Here is a 25,826-nt window from a genome sequence, read left to right as displayed (position 1 = left end):
TTACTCAGTGTATAGAAACTTGGCTTTTATCTTCATGTGAGTATAATTAATTAGGTTTTTTCAGGTTGCTTGATAAAATGTAAAGGCATTTTAAAACCATGAATTTAAAGAGATAAGAAGAGCAAATTATTTTAGAATGTTTTTATGGGCCTGGGGAGACGACCCATGGAATACACTGCCTGATGCACACGCACAAGGACCCGAGCTTCGATCCCCACGTCCCACATAAAATTCTAGGCAACAAAAAACACACCTATAATCCCAGCACTTGGGAAAGGGGAACAAAGAGAAGAGAAGGATCTCTGGAGCTTGCTGGCCAAGGAGTCCAACCAATCAGTGAATTTCAGGTTCAGTGAGAGACTTCATCTCACAAAACCAAGATGGAGAGTCATAGAGGAACGGTCCCCATCTCTAGCCTCTGTGTGTTCACATAAACTCATGTATACATACATATAACATTATTAATAAAAGTAACAATAATTTGTGTTTAGCAGAAGTATGCCAGACAGACCCCTGAGATTATTTCAAGTTATAATAATAGTTAAATATAATTATAAAAATTGTTTTGTTGGAAAAAATTGCAAATACATATTTGGTTGTGTACTTTATGACTCTATAGTTAAAGCCCTGATGTAAGTTATGTTTACGTATGACTTACTCTGGTATTCTCTCTTTACTTCATGCCTAATTTTTCTGTGATCAGAAGCAAATTGATGAGAATGTCATTTAGACACCAGCTTTGAATTTTCAAGACATATTATAAAGGATTATTGATAACATGGTGCTTGGACAAAGCTTACAAGTTTCTTGAAGTGCTACAGCATGAGAAATGTCATAGTCAGGAGAAATGGATCATCTCAAACACATTGTTTCATGAAATAGGTCTAATATTTCAATAGTTCTTAAACAATAAATTCATTATTTGCATTTCAAAACAGAATTGCTATGACACAAATCCAATTCCTACAGGTCTGAGTTTGTTCAGAGAGGCTTTGTAGTCTCATGGATGCTTAACTTGGTGCAATGAAGCAGTCTCTTCGCGCCAGAGACTCTTTTTCTCCCGTAAGTGAAATGATAGCCCACAGACAGACAGCTCTTATGAAAATCAGTCCCCAGTCATCTCACAACTTAGCTGTCTTGGGAATCTTTATAAGCTACGGATTTGAATACAAGCTGCTAAGAAAATGTACTGTACCTTCACACTCCTTGCCTTTCATGTTTCTCTGAAATCCAGGCTTACATCGACAGAAAACAGATGTTTTTACTTGATTACAATATGCGTCATCTCCACAAGACTTCCCATTGTTCTCACAGGTGTGCTCAGTGGGAGCTAGGATTTAAAGATAGCAGAATCAAAACTAATATGATGCCGGATTTCGAATTAGTATATTCCTTGAATTTGATATATGTTTTATTACATGGATAACTCCCATTAAATATTCTAGTTTTCAAACACTCTTTTTTTTTTCTCATAAAGGTTGAAGGGCAGAAAGAAAAAAAAACTGAAATCATTACATTAAATACAGCTGAGAACAGTTGCCAACACTGATACTGACAGCTGTTTTCAAGCCACACCTCTTCCTAAAACTGAGTGACGCGTCAGTGATTTTCCTGAAAGGCCATCTTCAGAACATTTATCCATCCCGTATCCTTCTCCAAAAGCCAGAACCCTTTCTAGGGATGGCCTCAAGATTTTTACTACTTCCCTGCGGATGAATTCATCAGGGGCCAGAAGGCTAAATTCATAGCTTGCTCCATTTTTACATCTGCACACACTAACAAAAAACGACATCTGAGTGGAAAACAGGGTTACTATGCTGTTATAACAAAGCAAGTCTTCCCCATAATTTCAGTACATCAGTTTTAATTTCAGTTTTTTAAAGTATTTTAAGGGTAAATAAATCAGAGGAGTACTATAACGGAGAAAACACCATGCTGTCTCTAAACTACATCAACTGATAAAATGTATGGCAAAATCAAACCATCCCATCTTAGGGTCCAAAAGTTAAGTTCTGTTCCAGGCAATGTTACTTTAGCCAATGTCCGATACGGGAATACTGTGAAGAGTCCTCTCCGCACAGAGCAGAATAGTTCGTGTTAGCCCATCTGGCTTTCTGCACTCCCTTCATTCAGGCCACTCACTCTTTGTACAGCCTTGCTCATCCGAGCCATCTCCGCAGTCATCAAGCCCATCACACTGCAGCTCCATGGGGATGCAATTTTTGTTACTGCAAGTAAATTCATCCTTCCTACAAGGCGTGGCTTTAAATAACAGTTTACCTGTGGAGGCATTGAGAACCTGGTTAGTTAGTGTTTCATGATCAAACTGAACATACTGAGCTCACGCTGTGTTCAAGACTGTACTAAATTCTATGGAAACACAGAATTTTATGTCTTATAATTTAAGTTCTACGTGCTAAAACAGATATTTGGAGATTTTAGAATGTGAGAAAATGAAAATATTCCCTATATTAAACAAAATCCAGCTTTTATTAAAAATGTATGAATATCAATCCCAAGTAGAATTTTTAATGTTTTAAATTGTTCTTTGAGAATTTCTTATAGTATATTTTGATCATATTCATTCTCCTTCTCCACTCCTCCCAGATATTTCATATCGATTTACCTGCCCAACTTCATCTCTTATTTGTCTCTCTCTTATTTATCTTTCTCTTATTTAAATGAAGAAATAAATAACAAAACAAGATAAAAGAAAATGTCCAGTTTGTCTAGGCCAATGACTCCTGAGCATGGTTCTCATACTTTGGGTTGTGGTTGATATACTCAGTTCAACTTCACAGACTTTCCCTCTTCTAGCACCTATCAATTGTGAATTGTTTATTATCGAGGAGACAGACTTTCACTCCCTGCAGCGCTCATGTTGGGAATTTGCCTGTCTTGAGATTGTGTATGGCTTATGCATGCTGTCATGGTTTCTGATAATTCATATGTACATTGTCTGTAAAACACAGTTTCCTTGAAGTCATCCACCTCCTCTGTGTTTTCATATTTCTGTTTGCTCTTTCACATAAATCTCAGCCTTGAGGGAGGAAGTGTGGTATATATACCCCTCTTTGGTTTGATGCTTTCTAAGTCTCGCATTCTTTGCACACTGACTAGTTGTGGTCATCTGTATTTATCACTGTCTACTGAAATAGAAACATTTTTGGCAAAAATTAAGAAACATACTGCTCTATGGGTCAGTATGTCATTTTATTACTATGTGCATTTAGTACAATAACAGCAGTAGGTTATACTCTAAGAACCATGGCTTGTCTAGACTCAGATTCATACCCTTACTGAGAGTATGAGGTATGGCTTCCATCTGGTAGATCAAGCCTTGAGTCTAACTTAAAATGAGTTTGTTTTTTTTTACTTTCATAATATCTGTGCCACTGTTGAGCCAATGATCTTATGTTGTCAGGCTGGCCATTATTGTAGTATCAGGTTTCCCATCTGGGTTTTGATCGTTCATCATTTTTCTCCTTTGGTAATATTCATAGCACTATTAACTATCATGAAAGCTTTCCAGTAGGAATGAAGCTGTCATTTGAACACTACCTAGATTTTTCTCATGTTCTCTACTTCAAGTATGTCTTCAGCAATACACTCTGCACTGTCAGTTTGTGGGGTATTATCCAGAGTATAAACAGTAATTTATGTGTTGAGGGAGGGGTCTATAGGAACCCATGGATCAACAATTGAAAAAGATATAACCCAATCTTGGTACTAGAGATTTTGTTTGGTAGCATGTGATATCTGGTTAGGTTTTGTCCTCTTCTGTTATATGTTCACTTGATATAAATTACATGTGTTTCTGTGTGTGCTGTGTGTGTGTGTGTGTAGTAATCTCCTACAGCAGAAGGTTTTGATATGACTTTTTCAGAAAGCAGGACTTTTTATCTGCTGCAGACAGTCTTAGATGAGGTTGGGTCCAGCATGGTATCTGAGTCAACCTTGTTACTCATATATCTCTGCTCTAGAAAGTTCTTGTTTATCAGAATCTTGAGAAACAAAATATATATGTCTACACATAATTCATACAGACCATCCCCCCCTTCCATCTCTACTTTCAACAAGGAATTATTTTAAACCATCTTGTTTCTCTTGTAAGATTGATATTATCTTGAGTGAAGTACTTGAGTGGCAGGCTTTAGATACAGTCATACAGCTTTTTTTTATGCAGATGAAATGTTAGGGGGTGACTTTTACATGGCTGTCACAAACTCTTCTGCCTAGAAACAAATCTTCACATATCCACAAGGAATTCTTTAGAGTACAAATTTATTCTCTTATCCTGCAACTTGCTCCTAAATCAATATTTCCAATTGAACAGATTTACCACTGCAGTGATCTTCGTCAGAGTTGTCCCCACAGTCATTAATCCCATTGCATATTTTCTCAAGTTGCAAGCAAATCCTGTCATTTCTGCATCTGTAAGGCCTTGTGGGTGGGCAAGGAAATTTGACTGAAAGAATAAAGACAGAAGAAAAAAAATGACTCCTTCAGTGCACTGATTTATTAAGAATGTACTTTCCTTTTTTAAAAAGGTAAACTGGCTTTTGTCTTTAAAAATGGTGAATCTTGGATACTGAAAAAAAAAACAGAAGGTTTTGTTCAAGTTAATAGTTACAGAAGAGTACACAGTTGCAGATAATAAATAGCATAAGGACAGAAGCAAGCTTCATGATCTGATTTGCAGTTGTAGATCTTACTGTATGTATGACAGGATGCAGGATCAAGCTTTGGGCCTAGGTTCTTTTACACTGTCTGTATAAGCACATATTTAGATATGTACTTAAAGTTTATGAGGCAATATTTGTTATTCATTTTAATGTGTAATTATAAAAGTCAGGAAACTTTATCTAGCAGCATAATGTACTTAAAGTGTTTCAGTTCCAACCAATTCAGTATTCCATCCCATACTTTCCTCTGACAGCACCAACTTAATACTTGAGCTATAGTTATCACCATGGTTTTATTACTGGCACACAACGGCCAAAAGACAGAAATTATTCTATTTAATCTAAGTTTGTTTTTTTTAAACACTCAATTATGTTTTATAAATGTATTGTTGTTTTAATCCCAAGTGTGGGATTTTAGTTTGGTCTTTAGTTTGTACACAGCTGATAACTGCCTCATGTGGGGCCTGGTCTTTGTCAGCTGGTAATGGCCTGCCTCATGCAGCACAGGGAGGCGTGTGGTCTAGGGCTCTGAGGAATACAAATATGAGAAAAAGAAGGAGTGGTAGAAGCTTAAATACCTCAAATGAAATAGAATTTAAAAACGAGCATAACAATTCCAGATTTTTTTTTTTTAATTTGACTTCAGTGCATTGGTCTTTCACCTGCTTTAATGCCTGTATGAGCCTTTTGGATCCCCTGGAACTGGAGGTACAGATAGCTGTGAGCTGCCATGTACACACGGGGGCTGGTAATTGGACCTGGATCCAGGGCTCTCAATTACTGACCCATCTTTCCAGCCCCTGTTTTAAATTCTTCACTATCAATAATCCATACCCCCAGGTAGATATGACACATTGTAGAAGCGGTTCCCAAACCTGTCATTTTTTAATTAAATTTATTTCTTATAGTTTATTCCCTTTATATCCCGATTGTAGCTGCCTCCCTGGTCTCTTCCCAGCCCCACCTTTACTCCCTCTCCCCATCCTCTATTCCTCAGAAATGGGGAGCCCTCCCCCCTCCCCTCTGACACCAGCCTAACAAGACACATTAGGAAGTACCTGCATCCTCTTCCTTGGTTGTCTTGCAAATCCCTCTCAGCAGGGGGAAGTGAGCAAAGAGCTGGCAACAGAGTCCATGTCAGAGAAAGCCCCTGCTCTCCTTCCTAGGGGACCCACATGGAGACTGAGCTGTCAATGGGCTACATCTGAGCAGGGGTCTAGGTCCTCTCCCTGCATGATCCTTGGTCAGTGCATCAACCTCTGCAGGACCCCCTGGGCCCAGATTTGTTGTCACTGTTGGTCTTCTTATGGAGCTCCTATCCCCTCAGGGTCCTTCTATTCCCTCACTCTTTCCTAAGTCTCCCTGTGCTTTGTTCAAAGTTTGGCTGTGAGTCTCCCTATCTGCTTTGACTCCCTGCAGGGTGGAGTCTTTCAGAGGACATCTATGGCAGACTCCCATCCTGTCTCCTCTCTTCAGCTGTTTCCAATGCCTATTCTGTTTGCCCTTCTGAATGAGAATTAAGCATCCCCCTAGGGTCCTCCTTGTAATTTAGCTTCTTTGGGTCTCTGGATTGTAGTAAGGTTATCCTGTATTATATGGCTAATATCCTCTTATAAGTGAGTATATACATACATGTCTTTCTGCTTCTGTGTTACCTCACGCAGCAAAATCTTTTCTAGTTCTATCCATTTACATGAAATTTTCATGATTTTTTTTTGTTTTTAATAGCTGAGAATTGTTCCATTGTTTAAATGTACAACAATTTCTGTATCCATTCTTCAGTTGAGGGACATCTAGGATGTTTCCAGATTCTGGCTATTATACATAAATCTGCTATGAACATAGTTGAGACAATGCCTTTTTGTATGGTGGAGCATCTTTTGAGCATACGCCCAGGAGTGGTATAGCTAGGTCTTAAGGCAGCACTATTCCCAACTGTCTGAGAAAATGTCAGATTGATTTAATCCCTTACATGTAGCTATTTTAACAGGTAACTGAACCATAAAAATTCCTCAGTTGTTAAAGCCTCCTATAGAACAATATCTTAAATATTCTCAGATACATTTCCTATGCTCAGAGAAACTATCAACTTAACACATTATCCTTTTCTTCTCTAGAATTATCCATCACTTTCCATTTATGATATGATACTTTGCATGGCTTAATAATCTTTTTATTATCTTGTCCATATCATATATACAGCTTGAAGTATGATTTTTTTTTAATTAGCTTCCCCATATACTTAATGTCTTCTCTTGGACATAATCCGAGTCTCCTCCATGCCACTGATTTAATGAAATCCTGTTATTTTCCAAGTACTGTCTCTCTTTTTTCTAATCTGTTAAAAATATCTCTTACTTTACTTAAGCATCAAATTTTCTAGGCTTGAAGATGTTGTAGCTTTCTAACACCTTCCTGAATTTTGTTACCAAGCCTTCATTTTGGTACATGAAAGAAAAGATTCAAAACAAATATGGTGTACTGCAAGGCTGGCAAAAATTACTGCTTGAAGACATGTATCTCCAGGGCCAGTGGCAGGATAGATAATGGTTAGGTGTATGGCAGAGGTCCCTCAAACAAACAAATAAACAAACAAACAAAGGTTCTTGCCATTGTTTTTGGTTGCCCACCACAACTAGCTGACAAAATTCTGTTTCTGAGAACACCACAAATCTTTGTTGCATAATACATAGAAATCAAGCTGGAGCTGAGATGCAAGCTTCCTCTCTGACAGAGGTTTTCATAGTCCAGGAGGTACTGTGTAGTCTTCTAAGGGAGAAAAGGTATCTAAAATATTTAAAAGCTATGAATCTGAGCAGCCAGACAAGATGTTCCCACTTGTGAATTAATGGTACTACTCTTTTGAAAGTAGCCAAACATTCTCTGACTGGATTTTAGTCCCATTCCATAAGAGCAATTCTGTGTAGTGATTTCTTCCACAAGATAACACATTCTGTATTGGATGGAAGGACACATTAAGACAAAGGTTGTTTAAAGGCAGTAAAACATTTGATCCTACAAGGAAGCTCATAGGGAAGCTTGTTAAGACACAGCCTATGCTAAAGGGAGGCAAAAACTCTTTATTCTTCATGAAAGATCTTTAAGACTAGGAGCTAAACAACTTTTAATGGCATCAGCAAATCGCTGAAACTGACATGATTCACTACCCTCTTCCTCCAAGCATATGTAAGCAGTAATGACTGCTGAAAGAGACTCTGTGTAACTAAGCTTCCTAAAAGAAGCTCTGAATAGCCAAACCACCGGGAAGGGTCAGAGACCAGCCAGGTTGCGAGAATACACCCAGATCACCCAGACAGCATGAAAAAAGTAGAAAACGGACACAGGAGCTATAAAAAGTACAGTCTAGCTGAACTGCCTAGAAACTCACACAAACTGAAATGCCTGTCAAGAGACACTCCAATTTGTCAAGCTGCCTGAAAATTGTGCAGTGAGGCTTTAAGCTTTTGTATTATGTATTTTGGGGGTAGGCTTTTGGTGATGTAGCTGTCTTTGAGTCATTTCTGCTCCTGCAAATAACACTGACCCACTCTACTGCAATTATCTTAGACTAAAACCCAAAGGCTCTCTAAGTTAGACTGTGCTTGTGTTCTTACTTTATTTTCTCTTGTTGGTTCTCTATCAGGAGTGAGTAGAATGATTACATCTCACCAGGAAGAGTGTCACACAAGAGAATCGATGCTTGGCATAATAAACATGGTAGAAAAACCTCATGGCAGGGGAGGTCATTTAGCTGAACTCACTTAGTGCAAATTTGCCTTGTAAACATTTATATTTATACCCATCACAAAATACTGTCCTCAACCTTATCAGAGAATCTTCTCTTTCTAATAAATGACAGTGGATGCAAAGGCTCATATCTACATAAAATGTAAAGAATCAGTTACGTGTAAGTGCTCAGCCTTAATCAGCACACTATGGCATACTCTTTAAGGCTCACAAAAACATTAATGAAGAAAAGGCAGGAAAAAAAATGCAAAAGCCAGAAGATATGAGCAAAGACTGTGAAATGTCACCTTCTGGGCAAAACATAGGCATCGTCATCATGAACTCACAGTCATGGTCACTAGGTGTGTACATGAATGAGTTATCAGTAGTCAGATATGGTTTGAGGATTGGTTCAGAAGCTCCCATCCCAGCCTTCATCACTGAATTATGTTCTACTGACTTTTTCAGGGAGTAAATGTCTTCAGTTATGTGCCTACTGGTAACTTCCCTAGGCTAAAATAGACAGTTCCTACCCAGTGATCCCACAGTTGTGCTGGATAAACTAAATAGATCATAAGAGTAACCAAATGTCCCAGACCTGGAAAAGAGACTGGTAGGGAAGGTGGAGGGTTAATAAGGATGAGGTGAAATAATAGAGAAAAGGAAAGGAGTTGCTGGCTCTTATGTGTACGCTTTGCTCAAATCATTACAGTTCTACTGGCATCTATGCATGAGCTAACATTTAAGATCTTTAATAACCTGACACTTCTTAGGTGACCAAGAACCACAAGCTAGACAGCCTTGAGACCCAAATAAAACAATATTAACAATAAATGACTCCTAATGGTAGTGTGATACACTTCTAGACCAGTGCCTGATTCAGCCTTCATCAGAGAATCCTTCTCTTTCACTTCACAGGAAATTATGCAAAGGCCAGATACTAGGCAGAGAGAAAGACACACACACACACATACACACACACACACACACACGGAAACACATAGCTCTAAAACACGTCCCCTTAAAGCTTGGGGAACCACAAGGAAGAGGAGGCAGAAAGAGTGTAAAAGCCACAGGAGATTGAGGACATCAAAAGTACAGGGCCCTATAAAGCAACGGAGCAAAGTGTTCACAGAGAATGAAGCAGAAAGCACAGGGCCTACACAGGTCTGCACCAGTTCATCTGTGGATATATTATAGTTATATAATATATATTATAGTATTCTTAATGAAACTCCTTAGTATCTTTGATTGATGTGCCTTCTCATGAGATCTTTTCCTTCTGATGATTTGCCTTGTCCCCCTTTAATGTGACTGCTTTTGGTTTTATACTTTATTTTATTATGTTTGGTTATTATCTCAAAGAAGACAGATGGGAGGGGAGGTGGGAAAAAACTGGGAGGAGTGGAGGAAGGCTAAACTGTGATCACGATATATTGTGTAAAAAAATAATCCATTTTTTTAAAGGGGGATATAATAATATTAACAATTATTTACTGCTTCTCAGGTGCAGGCTGTGCCAGTCAGAACTGTGCAGGCCACAGTGCCAGAAGAGGTGAAAGCCATGACAAACAGTACTCCCTACAGGAAGAAAGGCTGAACTAGCTTCCAAAGGTCGATCCATCAACTCTGATGGAGACTCACTGTGGATCACAAAGACCAGAAGACTGAAGAGGAAAAAATAACCAAGGAAGAAAACACCTATCTATGTAACACAAACTCATCTCAAATCCACATGCATAGATGCCAGTGTGAAAACACAATCTGCAACAGCCAGGGCAATGGCACCAGAGCCCAGATATCTGTTGCAGCTACTCTCAAATATTCTATCATAGTAGAGGCACAAGAAAATGAGTTTAACACCAACTTCAAAAAGATGATAGAGGTCCTTAAAGAGGAAAAGAATAAACCCCTTACAGAAATCCAGAAAAACATAATGGGAGTAAGTATATAAATCACTTAAAAGAAGCCAAGAAAGCCTAGGAAAGACAAAAACAGGTGAAAGAAATGAATAAAACAGGTTGAGAGAGGAAAATGGAAATAGAAGCAATGAAGAAAAGAAAAACTAAAGGAATCCTGGAGGCAGAAAATCTAGGTAAGTAAACAGATGCAAGCAATCACCAACAGAATCCAAAAAAAAAAAAAAAAAAAATGGAAGCAAGACTCTCAGGCATTAAGTATATGAGAGAAGAATTTAAAACATCTGTCAAAGAAAGTGTTTAACCTAAATCCCAAAGCAACATACCCAGGAAATCAGGAACACTATAAAAAAAAAAAAAAAAAACAAGCCTATGAAGAATAGGAAAGAGAAAAATTCCAGCTCAATGTCCTCTTCCCCTTCCATCTGACCCTAGCCTATCAGTTCTCATTAGGACTGACTGCATTGTCTTACTCTGTGGCCTGGTAAAACTGTTCCCTCATCAGGGGGAGGTGATCAAAGAGCCAGCCACTGAGTTCATTTCAGAGACAGCCCCTGTTCCCTCTGTCTCACTTGGAGACTGAGCTGCTTATGGGCTACATCTGTGCAGCAGTTCTAGGTTTTCTCCATGAATGGTTGGAGTATCAAAATCAGAAAAGACCCCTGTGCCCAGATTTTTTGATTCTGTTGTTCTCCTTGCAGAGCTCCTGTCCCCTCCAGGTCTTTCATCTCCCCCTTCTTTCATAAGATTCCCTGCAGTCTGCCCAAAGTTTGGCTATGAGTCTCAGTATCTGCTTCAATACCCTGCTGCTGAGAGTCTTTCAGAGGCCCTCTGTGGTAGGCTCCTATTCTGTTCCCTGTTTTCTCCCTCTTCTGATGTCTATTTCATTTGCCTTACTGAATGAGGATTGAGTATCTTACCCAGGATCCTCCTTCTTGCTTAGCTTCTTTAGGTATACAGATTTTAGTATGTTTATCCTATATTATATGTCTAATATCCACTTATATATGAGTATATGCCATATATAACTATACAAAAAGGACATTTGCTCAACCATGTTTGTAGCAGCTCTATTCGTAATAGCCATAATTTGGAAACAACCCAGATGTCCCTCATCTGAGTAATGGATACAGAAATTGTGGTACATTTACACAATGGAATACTACACAGCAATTAAAAAACAAGGAAATCATGAAATTTGTAGGCAAATTGTGGGAACTAGAAAAGATCACCCTGAGTGAGAAAATATTTTTAACAAAATTATGAAAGATTTTTTTAACTTGCTATGCCCAGCAAAACTTTCAATTACAATAGGTGGAGAAAATTTGATATCTGTCCTCAAATCCAGCCCTACAGAAAGTACTAGAAGGAAAATCCTAATCCAAGGAAATTAAAATCACCCATGACAACAAAGGAAATAAATATGCTCACAGCAGCAAAACCAAAACAAGGGAATTACGCACACACACACACCTACCCACTCCCACATACAGCATTACCACCACCAACACAATAACATGAATTAACATCATTGGTAATTACTATCCCTCAATATCAGTGGACTAAATTTCCCCCTAAAAGACACATGCTTACAGAATGAATTCCAAAACAAGATTCATCCTTTTGCTGCATACAAAAAACACACCTTAACATCAGAGATAGACATTACCTCAAGGTAAAAGGATTTTTATAAGATTTTACAAGCAAATGGACCCAAGAAGCAAACTGCACAGCTATTCTAATCTAACAACATAGATTTCCAATCAAAGATAATCAAAAGAGATGGGGAAGGACACATCATTCTCATCAAATAAAAATCCACCAGGATGACTTTTTAATTTTTAACATCTATGCCCCAAATTTAAAGGCACCCACATGTATAAAATAAACATTACTAAAGTTTAAACCACACATTGAACCTTACACATTACTATTTGGAGTCTTTATCACTCCACTATAGTAAAAGACAGGTCATCCAGACAAAAGAGAAAAAGAAAAATACTGTAGCTAGCAAATATTATGAACCTTACAGATATCTACAGAACATTTTATCCAAGGACAAAAGAATACATGTTTTCCCAGCACATCATGGAACTTTCTTCAAAACTGTCCATATACTTAATCACAAAGCAAGCCTGAACAGACAGAAAAAATTAAAATACCCAGTATATCTTATCAGACCACCGTGATTTGAAGCAACAGCAACAGAAAAAAAAAAAAAAACCTGAAAACTCATGGAAATTGAGTAACTCTCTACTGAATGAGTGCTGGGTCAAGGCAGAAAGAAAGAAAGAAATTAAAAACTTCATAGAATTCAATGAAAATGAATGTTAAACACACCCATACTTACTGGACACATTGAAAGTGGTGCTAAGAGGGAAAGTTCATAGAACAAAATGCCTACATAAAAAAAAAATAAAGAGAACTCCTACTAGCAACTTGACAGCACACTTGAAATCTCTAAAACAAGAATAAGAAGAGCAAAAGGAAAAGACTGTAGGAAAGAATCAAACTGAGGGCTAAAATCAATAAGATAGAAATGAAAAGAAATATATAAAGAACAAATAAAATAAAGAGTTGTTTCTTTGAGAAAATCAACAAGATAAACAAACATTTATCACTAAAAGACAGAGAGAATATTCAAATTAACAAAACCAGAAGTGAAAAACAGGACATAACAACAGACACCAAAGAAATATGAAGAATCATTAGATCATACCCAAACAACACAAAGATTCAGCAAAGAAAATTACAGACCAATTTCCCTCCTGAACACTGATGGAAAAATACCTAAATAAATTACTTGCAAGCCAAATCAGAGAATACATCAAATGATCATCCACCAGGATCAAGTAGGCTTCATCCTAGAGATGCAGGGATTGTTCAATATACAAAAATTTGTTAATGTAGTCCACCATATAAGCAGACTGAAAGAGAAAATAAAATTGCATGATTATCTCATCAGATGTGCAAAAACCTTTGAAATATCTAATACCCCTGCAGGATAAAAATCTTGTAGAGATCAGGAATACAAGGGAATATATGTAAACATAATATAGTTAATTTAAAATAATCTTATTGCCAACATCAAATTAAATGGAAAGAAACTCAAAGCAATACCACTGAAATCAAGAACAAGACAGAGGATATCCACCTCTCCATGTCTATTAATATAGTACTTAAAGTTCTAGCTAAAGGAAAACTATCTCTGGAGGAGATCAAGGAGATTGACATTGGAAAGCAAAAAGCAAAGCATCACTATTCACACATGAAATGACAATGAAACTAAAAATTCTACCAATCAACTCCTACAGATGATAAACTCCTTCAGTAAATTGGATAACCACGAACCGTGTTACACTCCACAGAACCAAAGAAGCTAAGTAAGGAGGGCTCAAGTGGGAACTATGGAATCTCACCGAGAAGGGGAAATAGAATAGACATTGTGGTGGTTTGAGGATGGAGATGAGCAGAATGAATGCAGGAGGGGTGGGGAGAGGAGCAGGAGGAATCAGGTAGAGGGGAAGAAAGAGAGAGACAGAGTACTGGCCTAAAATCGGGATTTGGCATCTCTGGTATAAGCTAGAAACCCAGGGCAATGGAAACTCCCAAGAATCTAAGAAGGAAACCCTAGCTAAGACTCCTAGCAATGGGGTATATAGAGCCTGAACCAGCCATCTCATGTAAACAGGTAAGACTTCCAATAAAAGGATTGGTACTCCAACCATGCCACAAAACTTCTGCCATACAATTTGTCCTGCATACAAGATGTGAGGGGAAAAATTTAGCAGAAATCAAGGGAACTGCTCCAAGTTGAGATCCATGCAATGATAAGAAGCTCACCTTTACCAGTTAGTTATATTTTGCTATATTTGTAGATGGAAGCCTAGCATAACCATCCTCAGAGAGGCTTAACCCAGACACTGATGGAAGCAGATAAAAAGACCCACAGCCAAACATTAGGCCAAGCTTGGGAAATACTCTGGAAGAGAGGGAGAAAGGAGGAGGGGGAGGAAGAGAGAGGAGGAAGCAGAAGTCAGAGGGGTCAAGGACACCTCAAGAAAACCTCCAAAATCAACTAACTGGGCCTATTGGGGCTCACAAAGACTGAACTGCCAATCAGAGAGGATGCATGGGACTGACCCAGACCCTCTGTACAAGTGTGACAGTTGTATCCTTTGGCCTTCATGTGCAACTCCTAACAGCAAGAGCAGGGTTGTCTCTGACCCTGTTGACTTCCTCTGGGACACTTTTCCCTAGCTTGATTGCCAAGTCTAGCCTCAATAAGAGAAGATGTGCCTACCCTTTCTACAACTTGATATGCTAGGGCTGGTTGATATTTATTGGGAGGCCTCCCCTTTTCTAAAGAGAAAGGGAGGAAGAGTGGATGGGGGAGAAATGGAAGGTCGAGGGGGAGAGGGGTTGAGAGGAGAGGAGGGAGGGAGGGAAAAATGTATTCAGGATGTAAATTAATTAATTCATTAATTAAAAATACGAGAGATGCAGCCTGAAATCATGGCCTGGACCTGGGCCTCCTACATGTGTGTAGCGGATGGGCATTTATATCCTCCTATGAGTCCCCTACTGTATTGAACTGGTGGTATTTATGAAATGAACTCTGTTGCCTGCTTTTCAACACTTACCCCTGGCGGGGCTGCCTTGCCTGGTCTCAGTGGGACTAGGATGAGCTCAGTCCCATGCAACTTGATGTGCTGAACTGGGTTGGGGGGGTTCTCCTTTTTTGAGTAGAAGAGAAAGGAGGGGGTAGGAGGAGACCAGGAGGAGAGGATAGAGGCAGCTTCGATCAGATGGAAAGTGAATATATATTTTAAAAATAAATTTTTAAAAACTATAAAAAATTAGTTATGTTGATGATCTTAAATTTTAGTATTTTTTTCATTGCACATACCCTGAAACCAAGTTGGTAAAGAGCAACTTGAACATAGAGAAAATATGTTTTGTTTGTTTGTTTGTTTGCTTTTAAAATATTTATACTGAATGGAAGATAATTTTGTGTATATTCTGCACTGATTTCTGAACAGCCACTTTAGAGAATTCTTAATTCTGGTATAATGTCATTTAAATATTCACATTATTTACATTTACTTACTGTTAAAGCTTCCTTATCATAAAACGCACATTGAGATGAAGCCAAAAATATTCAAATTTACTTCACTCAGTTCCAAAGTCTATCTACCGTATATAAATCCTTCTAAAAAGTATTACTGTATGTGCTGAATAGTGCTGATACGACAGGTTCAGGCATTAGGGTGCTGTGTACAGAGTGAAGAACTTTTAACAGAGCTTTTACCTGGACAAAAGCTGTATCTGACAATATGCTACGTCTACCTGACCCCCAGGATAAGACATCTGTAGATCATCTCCAATACTTCCCTGGTGCCCTTCAGCATGTTAGATCACAAGATGAGAGCTCAATTAAGAGCCATGTGAGAGACCATACCACACACGTCAGGGGCTTCATCTGAGTTGTCTCCACAGTCATCTTCTCCATCACAAAACCAGAAATGGAGCTTGCAAAGGGAATTATTGCACAGGAACTCATCAGCTCTGCATATACTTCCTCCTTCATTTTTAAGAAAGGGAGATTGAAAAAATTAGTAATGCCAGAAGGGTTCAGCATCCTCTGTTATTTCTGTTATTACCAACTTTATTTTCTTGTATTTATTTTCTGCATAATACCAGAAACAGGCAATTTCCAAACATTTGTGTTTAACAAAAATCCTAATTATACAATTCAAAAATATTTCTATTGCTGTCAAACTTAATATATTTTGCTTAGGGAATACTAAAAGATAATGAAAGAATTTTTTTTTAATCTAAATCATCTTCAATTTAACATATTTTGTTTACAATTTAAAAGTTTATATTTTTAAAAGTATTAACTTATTTCATCAAGTTCTGTTGTACAACCTAAAGCAATGGCAATAACTTGCAGTTTGGGGAGGGTTTTGCCATGCCTTTGATCTACAACTCAAGGGAAGCTATCTCCCGGAATTAGGCTTTTATTTGGTAAAGTGTGGTTTCTATGAGGAGTGCTGTCCCCTGTGCAGAGTAACTTCAATCAAAATCATATATCTGTAATTTTATTTTATAAATTATATTTATATGCTACTTAATTGATGTTCAATTTTTATATTATAAATATATATTCATGAAGGTTATAAAATATAATAGGCTTCCACATGGCTTCCTGAAATAGCCTTATTCCTACTGAAGATTCCACATACTTCTGTCAGAGGAAATGGAGAGATCAAGTAGGTATTACCCATAAGCCTTCTTCTTTACTGTCTAGATTTAACAGTACCAGAATTTGTTCTGAGGGTGGCTGCAGGAGAAAACTTATCAATTCACCCCTCTTTAAAATCTGCAAGTAATGACAGATATGCCCATGATCATAATAATGACACGAATACTATGGAAATAACCACAGCATTGGATTCATTGCCCACTCTACAGGAGGAAGTGTAGCACTACAAATCTGGCCAGTGATTCCTGGCTTGGGAGTTCCTACTTGGGTGAACCTACTGCTACTATCTTGCCACACTAGCATAGTATTGCTTGGCCTATAAAGTCCTTTCATTATCTCTTGTGGATGAGAGAGCTCTCCTATTTCAGAGCGGAGACTGTGCAGTGGAGGGCAGAAAAAAAACTCACAGTTGGCCAAAGTGAACTGAATAAGTGAATAAGCGTTCCTCATCCATAAATGGAACCTCTACATTGTATCCTCTTCCTCCAAGTCTTAGGGACCATCTCGGGAGAGTGAGAATATTATATAAGTCCAAGTAAAAAGTAAAAAGCAGGATCAACACCTCTTGGTTGTAGCTGGTCTTTGCTACTTTGTGGGTTCTTTGTCCCAGCTTTTATCCTCTACCCTATTTCACCCGCTATCACTACACAAGAGAGAAAAAAAGGATAGGGGGGAAAGAGATATAGAGATCCCTGAATCCATTTTTTCTTCTTGTTTCTTCTTTGAGCACTATTACCAAAACCTGAACCCCCCCCCAAAAAAAAAATATCCACAACTAAAAATCCACGATGCATATCAGGGTTCTAGCATTGATATACCCTCGGTAAAGTCCCCAGAATTACAAATGTCACACAGTCACAAAACTATCTGCAACTGGCAATAATGCTTCTGCTGAAGCACTAGTGAAATCATAGTCAGCTGCTATGGACAGCCTGATCCTAGTTTATCAGATCTCATCAGTACTAGCTGCAATGTTATCCTCTGTGGCCTAGCTAGGCTGCTTCTCCCTAAGAGGGGTGGGGGGAGTCAAAGAGCCAGCCACTGAGTTCATGTCAGAGTCAATCCCTGTTCCCCTTACTAGGTTAACCCACTTGGATGGTGAGCTGCCATGGGCTACATCTGAGCAGGGGTTCTAGGCTATATCCATTCAAGATCCTTGGTTAGAGAATCAGTCTCAGAAAAGACCCCTGTGCTCAGATATATTCGGTCCTTGTGGCACTCTCATCCTCTCCAGGTCTTATTAACTCTCCCTTCTTTCATATGATACTCTGCACTCTGCCCAAGGTTCAGTTATGAGTCTCTGCATCTGCTTTTATACACTGGTAGGTGGAGTCTTTCAGAGGCCTTCTATGGTAGGCTCCTGTCCTGTTTCTTGTTTTCTCCTACTTCCAATATCCGTCCCAATTGTCTTTCTGAGCGAGGATTGATCATCTTACCCCGGGTCCTCTTTTTTGTTTATCTTCTTTAGGTGTACAGATTTTAGTATGTTTATCCTATGTTATATGTCTAGTATCCACGTATAAGTGAGTATATATCATGTGTGTCTTTTTGCTTCTGGAATACCTCACTCAGGATGATCTTTTCTAGATCCCACCATTTGCTTGCAAATTTCATGATTTCCTTGTTTTTAATTGCTGAGTAGTAACCTGGAAAGAACCCAGATGTCCCTCAACTTGAACTTCTATTTGATATAAAAAAAGAAAAAAAAAAGAGTTGTTTTAAAATTCTTCCAATCCTAAAACACTGTCCTACCTACTCACTAAAAGTTTATAGTAACTGCTAAGATGTTTTTATAATGTAAATAACATTTTTTAAAGACAAAAGTAATTTGTCACTGCCTTTTATTAATTTTTCCTATGAAATTCATGCAATAAGGAATTATTCTTTCATATTTAACATATTCACACTAAATGAAAATCACCCTAAATATAAAGCTTTTAGAATATAAAATTTATATGTCAATACCACATAAGTTCATAAGCTAATATATTTGGAACCCAATAAGCTAATAAATTTTGCTTCTCTTTTTGGAAAGATAAGAAACAGTGCAGATTTCAATGGTTATTGGTAACGGTTGTTCCTCTACTTCTCTGGACAATCTATTAAGTTCACAGAGATTCAGCATCTTAATCTATGACAAAAACATAATAAAGTAACTTATAAACCTATACTTACAAGTACTACCCAATAATATAATAGTATAAATTCAGAATTAAGTTAATCAAATAAAATTGTTTTCCTGTTAGAAAGTGCTCATGATTTTTTTATTTCTTTTGTGAGTTATAAAGCAAGGTCACTCTATGAGGGGGACTTGTCATATTTTACATTATTGACTTTAAAAACAACTTAAGATGATCAATTGTAGACATGCTTAGAGGAAAATAGCTATAGATATATTAATTGTGCATAAATTTGAGTAAAAGTTAAAGCAGGAGAATTTCTGAAATTTTTCAGAATTGGAACTGGCTCAGCTTACATTGCCATCTTTTAGAACCAGAGAAGTCTAAGACACACAGAAGGGCAGGTTTTTAATGAGTCAGAGAGCTGACTTCACTGTGTGAGGCTTCAAGTTCTCCACCGATCCCTGCATGTTCCCTTGTTTCAAATGTCTACAATGCTGATCTCTAAACTGCTGTAGTCTAAAAGTAATCTCAATTACCAAACCCATATACCCTAATATATAACCATTTAATGTTTTCCCTGAAAACAATACAAAGGAAAATGTGGATGACCTTTAATAGTAAAGGGACATTAAACACTTTATTAGTGTTTATTAGTGTTAATTCAAGCACTTGGAAGACTGACACAAAAGTGCTTGAGTCTGGGGCCAACATAGGTTATATAACTAACTAGATAGACTGAGTTTACAAAACAAAGAAGAGGAGGAGGAGAAAGGAAGGAAGGAAGGAAGAGGAAGGGAGGGAGGGAAGGAGGGAAAAAAAAGAGACAGAACACATGAATATGGTGTTCAAGTATGCATTTCCTTAAAATTCAAAATCAAAATCCATGGGTTATGCAGTAGAGTCAAAATTTTTGAGCAAAGAATGGTTTAAATTATTAATCTTATTGCATGCTCTATTTTACAACAAATTAAATTAAAAGATGATTATGAATGCTTGACATAGTTTGATTATCTTATGAAATTCTATTTATAGCATATCAGTGCTGTTAAAAGGAAAAGTTATCTCCTTAAGCTATTGAGTTAGATATCATTTTATTTATGTACTCCCAGAATAGTGTTGGGCATAACACCATTTTTATCAAAAATAGAAATATAAATTTAATCGTAATTGTAACAGTGACCTAAAATTTTCTGTGATAACCTACCAATGACTTCCGATTGTGTTGTAAAGAATTTGAATTTCAAGCAATGCATCATGGGACTCTTGACATCCTGAGTATGTTAACAGTGCTTAATTCTCATAAAAGACCCCTCTGCCCAGATATATTTGGTCCTTGTGCTCAATGGATGGTTCTTTGACCTCCCCTCCCCCCGAGGGAGGGACAGCCTTGCTAGGCCACAGAGGAGGACATTGCAGCCAGTCCTGAAGATACCTGATAAGCTAGGGTCAGATGGAAGGGGAGGAGGACCTCTCCTATCAGTGGACTTGGAAACGGGCAGGGAGGAGATGAAGGAGAGAGGATGATATTGGGAGGGAATGAGGGAGTGGGATACAGCTGGGATACAAAGTAAATAAACTGTGAGTAATATAAAATAATAAAAATTATATAAAAAACCAGCAAACAAAAAACAGTGCTTAATTCTCAAATAGCCTGAGGCACATAGAAGCAACAGAAAAGATACAAGTTAAAGAAATTGGCTAGATAAGGGGAACAGGGGATGTCTCTGGCAGGAATTCAGTGGCAGACTCTTTGATCATCTCCTCCTGGCAGTGGGGGGGGGGGGACAGCCTTACCAGTCTTACCACAGAAGAAAACAATGCAGCCAGTCCTGATGAGACCTGATAGGCTAGGGTTAGATGGAAGGGTAGGAGGACCTCCCTTATCAGTGGACTGGGGGAGGGACATAGGAGGACATGAGGGAGGGAGAGTGAGATTGGAAGGGGACGAGGGAGGGGGCTACAGCTAGGATGAAAAGTGAATAAATTGTAAGAAATAAAAGAGAAAAAATGCAAAAAATATCCAATTTTCTAAGCATATCCTTGATCAAATCAACAGGTGATTATTAACAAAATAGAACACATAGTACAAGGTTTAATGATGACATGTCTGAACTATAACTAAGCTGCTGTCAGCATCACAAAAAAGCTGGTCAACAAGATCAGACAGAAAACAGCCACTGAGAGTTGTCATCTTCATTAGGGTTGACAGAAGCTTTAATATGTGATAAAATTTTACAAAGCACATAAATGGTTTACATACTTTGAGCTTGTGTTTGCTGAAAGAATACTGTCAATCATTTTCCCACAAATGCCAGAACATGTTAATGCCATAATAGGCATCAAGTTCTTTGGGATAATAAAATCTACCTTCTAAATACTGCAAATACTGCTTGTTATTTCCGTCAGATTTGGAATCTTATTTTTGTAAGCTAAGCAACCAAAGCTGAGTCATTGGAAAAAGGGGTCATGCTGAACCTTAAGTGCACACTTGTGTGTGTGTGTGTGTGTGTGTGTGTGTGTGTGTGTGTGTGTGCCCTAGTGTATGCTGGTATGCATGTGTTGTTATATTTTGTCTATGCATGCAAGATTAGAAGCCAGAGAAGAACCTGACATCTCCTATTGCCCTACAGCCAGCCATTTGAGATAGGATCTCTCACTGACCCGGAGCTCACCATCTTTGCTAGACTGACAGGGCCACAATCTCCTGAGTGTTACTCATCTCTGTCCCCTCAACACTGGTGTTACAGGCATGTACACACTTGGTCTTTATATGACTATTGGGGCCAGAACTAAGACCCTTTTCTCTCATCCTTTTGTACTTTCTGTGGTGATACATCACATACTCACACACACACCTCCATCTTTCCTAACTTCTAGGGCACTATTTGTCAGGGCAAGTGTCCATAACTCAAGGTGACAGGACATCAACTTTAACATAAGAGAGGCTTATTTTGACTATTTCCTCAGAGTTCTGAGAAATATTCATCCAATACCAAAGTTAGTTCCTGGGATTAAATTAAATACTAAGATTGCAAACATTGTCTCTCCTTGAGAAATGTAAAGGCATGAACAAAAAATTCAGTCACCAAAATAATTAATTTGAACATAATTGCCTAGATGCAAAGAACCTTAGGAAAGATAAACATTTGGGCAGGGAGGGGAGATGTGGCTTTGTCAAATGAAAACTGTTAAATGAAATATGCTCAGCTTCTTCAGTCCATGAAGCATTAAGGAGAATTCATCTCAGTATGAACGATTCTTGAGATATCCAGTTTTTTTTTTTCAGGATGCCATACAGTGGAGCATCAGGACATGAGAATGTGAGGTGGAGTAACAGCTAAAGTGAACAAAGCAGGCTGGCAGCAGCAAATGCTTTGCACTGATGACCAGTCAGGCAGTATTCCAGAGGCACAAAGAGCCCCTTAGCTACACTAGGTCGAGGGATAAACCTGTGCATGGAAGCCATTAGCTTACCAAGTAAACTATAGTTACACAGATTTTTATAAAACAGTGCAGGTGAGTTGGTGTTACCATTTGATCCAGGTGACTCCTGATCTTAGAAAGATCAACCGCAAAAAGAGAGTGCAAAACTGAAGATAGAAAGCTACCTCAGATGCTCATACTTCCTTCTTTTTGACATTGTACTGTAGATTCTGGGGTGGACTGAAATTTCTCCTAAATATAAGACCTTGTCAGGTATGAGAGGGAAATATTATATAATCATAAGTACTTGATCTTAAGAAACAGATGTATGCATAAATTCTGAGAGTGTTCTTAAGTGTTTGGGAGACTGTGGCAGTATCATCTCTGTTGTTCATGTTTCAGATATTGAAATGAAAATTCCACTGAGAGATCAAGTTATAAAACACTGCATTTAAACAACAGCAACAAACCAAATAATATAAAAATGAAAGTTGTGTAACCTGTGATCATTTTAACTTTCAGCACACAATTTTTGAATATCATGATGTAGAGACAAAATATAGTTACATAAAAATGGTCTTCACACAGCAGCAAAATATTAAATGTAAAATAGGAAATCACCTGCCAGATTGAAAAAAAAAGTGCAACTTATCTCAACATGCCAACAAGAAAAATCTCTGACACAAACTACAAGTTACATATCATGCAGTTAATTGTGTATACCCCAGTAAGCCGCGTGTTCCTTCTGTTCTCTCAGAGTAAGTAAAGCTACATAGGGAGGCTCTGCAGAACAGAGACCACTTGTGAAGATGTACTGCTGGAAACAGTGTCTTCTAAGCAGTCCATGTCCTCTACAGAGGCTGTGTCTTGTTTCTATAGATGTGTGTCCTATCTGTAGACTCTCTCCTGTCTCTACAGAGATTGTGGCCTCTTCAAAGGCTGTATCTCTCCAGAGGCTGTATCCCCTGGATCTCTCACCGTATCACTGACCCAGTGTTTAGGCTGGAGGCATTCTCCCATCAGGCACTCGATAAACTCTTGCATCTGAATGAGTTCTCTCCCATTGTGCATAGTTGGAGATTACATTTTTTTTCTCAAAATTGTGTGGATTTTTCTTAATTAGAGCAAGTTATTAAGGAAAGAAACTAGAAAGAGCTGTAAAATATTCATAAATCCTACCCTTTATATGTTCTGTAGACTCTACCCAGCAACTTTACTTCCAGTGCCCCATTTGTGGACACTCATATACACACTGGGCCTTACCTCTGTCACAGTTGGCTTCATCACTGCCATCCACACAGTCATAAATTCCATCGCACAGCCATCGGATCGGAATACAGTATGCTTTATTTTTGCATCGAAACTGATCTTCCTTACATTCTATCACACAATCCATCTGTTCCAACATAATGGGCATGCATCAGTTTTCATTAATGATGATAGAATTGCAGGCAGGGTAGCCATGAAATGCACAATAGTGACTATTTGCAATAGAGTGTGATTTATTTTATTTTGTCTTGATAAACACATCCTCTACAAATAACAGTGTGCTGTAGGAATTATATCCCTTTATACCATGTACAAAACATAACATATAACTATACATACTCAAAAGTAAAATACAAAATTTTTATTGCATTTGCTTGTCAACCCCAGTTCATGTAATTCAAAGGTTTTAATATATGATAGATTTTACCTCATCTGAACCATCAACACAGTCAGGTTCTCCATTACATTTCAAAGATGCTGACAGACAACCTCCAGCTGCACACATGTATTCACTTGACGAGCAGGCAGGAAAGGCTAAACAATTACAAAGCTGAAGTTTAGATATAGCAAAAAGAGATAACCAATTTATAAGATGAAAGAATATGAAAATATGAATTCATGGGCAAACAAAATAATAGCTTATGATATTTAAAAATGTTCAACAACTAGCATTAAATACCATTTAAATTGGGTTTTGCACTATTATTTCATTATAGGGAGAACACATCAAAGATGTAATAGGGTGTGAAGTAAGTACTTAACATGATAAACTAAATAAACAAGACAAATCGTTGAGACTTTATTCCATTAATTATGAAGAGTTAAGTAAGTTACTCACACTTTCAAATTATTTGAAAAAAAATCTGTTTTCAAGACTGCAAAAGCATGAAGTAGCCTTGAGAAAGTGTGTGTGTGTGTGTGTGTGTGTGTGTGTGTGTGTGTGTGTGTATGAACTTATATTTTCTATATATACTGTGCTATAAAACAGAAAGTGAAATTTTGGCATGATATCTAGTGATAGCCAGTTGAACATTTTTCTCTTCAGACCTAAAGATAACATTTGTATAGTAAACCAAGCCTATAGAATTTATAGATGGTTCTTTTTCCTTTGGTTTCCTAAGACAGGGTTTTTCTGTGCAGCTCTGGCCATCCTAGAATTCACTCTGTAGACCGGGCTGGCCTCAAACTCAGACATCCTCTACCTCTGCCACTCTAGCATGTACCACACCACCCAACTAGTGCTCTTTTTTTTTTTCCTTAAGCAGAGTTTTTAAATGGATAAATTACTGTCATCACCTTGTTTTTATTATCATATAATTTATGATAGCTGCATTTGGCCTATGGATTTGGGTTTTGAGACTTATATTGAGATTTCTAGCGTCTGACCTTTTATTTCACAATGGTGTGGCCTAAATTACTATTTTTTTAATTTTATTTTTTTCTTATCAGTTACATTTTATTAACTCTGTATCCCAGCTGTGTCCCGATCGCTTATTCCCTCCCAGTCCCTCCCTCCCTCCCTCCTCTCCACCGTGCCCCTTTCCAATTCCACTGATGGGGGGACCTCCTTCCCTGACTATGAGATCTGACAGCTTCAGCAGAAGTGGAAAAGGATCCCTTGACAAAGTTTTGCCTAGTGAATCTGATGAATACAGTGGTTAAGAGGACATTTGGAGGCAGAAAGAAAGATATGATCCATTCGAAATATGGGTCATAGCAAGAGCAGAGTTCAAGTCAGTAAATAATCTTCTTGGACCTTATCACCCAAGTCTATGTTTTTGTATTTACACATAGATGACAATATGGTCTTTTGAATTTTTTTCTATAAGACAGTGTAACTGATGCATTTAAAGAAGCATTGCCTAGTCAATGATCATATCTTAGAACCGTGTTTACACAATAGAAATGTATTAATTCAGTTATTTTTCTATACTATACCTTGAGTTATTTTCTCATTTTCATCTGATTTGGAATGACACATAAAACCTATGTGCTTCTTACCTGGCTAATCTAACTGCTGATGACTGTTTCATAACATGATCATACAGTTAAAATAAATTTCATTTTGTCATAAGAGAGACCAATTCCAAGAGGTATGGCAAAAGTAGAGGAACCAGAAATCAAATACAGATGCCTAGTACTTGGATTCCATACCAAACGCATAAAGAATGATCTTATCTGGCAAAATAACTTTGAAACTTTGAAAAAAAGCACAGATATTTTATTTACAGATACTCCAAATGATCTCTATATTCCAGTAAAATGTGTGCCTGTGTTAACAGTTTTCTGGACATCACTGTTTTGGATTAAATTTTACTAAGTTAGAAACAACCACTAAAACTAGGTATGTTGATGCATGCCTGTAACCCCAGCACTCAGGGAGGCAGAGGCAGGTGTAACTCTGTGAGTTTGA

At 37.8% G+C, this 25,826-nt stretch overlaps 1 protein-coding gene across 1 annotated transcript in view; it reads right to left on the bottom strand.

Annotated features, from left to right (window-relative positions):
* Lrp1b (LDL receptor related protein 1B) overlaps positions 1–25,826 on the bottom strand; it is a 2,073,786-nt gene that overhangs the window by 109,025 nt on the left and 1,938,935 nt on the right. Inside the window, exons 69-74 of the mRNA XM_055599725.1 lie at positions 23,841–23,947; positions 23,408–23,540; positions 15,792–15,914; positions 4,343–4,468; positions 2,143–2,280; positions 1,196–1,330 (exon numbers count right to left, since the gene is read on the bottom strand). Of these exons, the coding sequence (XP_055455700.1) occupies positions 1,196–1,330; positions 2,143–2,280; positions 4,343–4,468; positions 15,792–15,914; positions 23,408–23,540; positions 23,841–23,947 (762 nt within the window). The remainder of the gene's footprint in view (positions 1–1,195; positions 1,331–2,142; positions 2,281–4,342; positions 4,469–15,791; positions 15,915–23,407; positions 23,541–23,840; positions 23,948–25,826) is intronic.

Source organism: Psammomys obesus, unplaced genomic scaffold, assembly GCF_907164565.1.
Source record: "Psammomys obesus unplaced genomic scaffold, mPsaObe1.curated_primary_1811, whole genome shotgun sequence".
In the NCBI taxonomy this organism is placed as follows: domain Eukaryota; kingdom Metazoa; phylum Chordata; class Mammalia; order Rodentia; family Muridae; genus Psammomys; species Psammomys obesus.
This window is presented reverse-complemented; position numbering and strand designations above follow the sequence as displayed.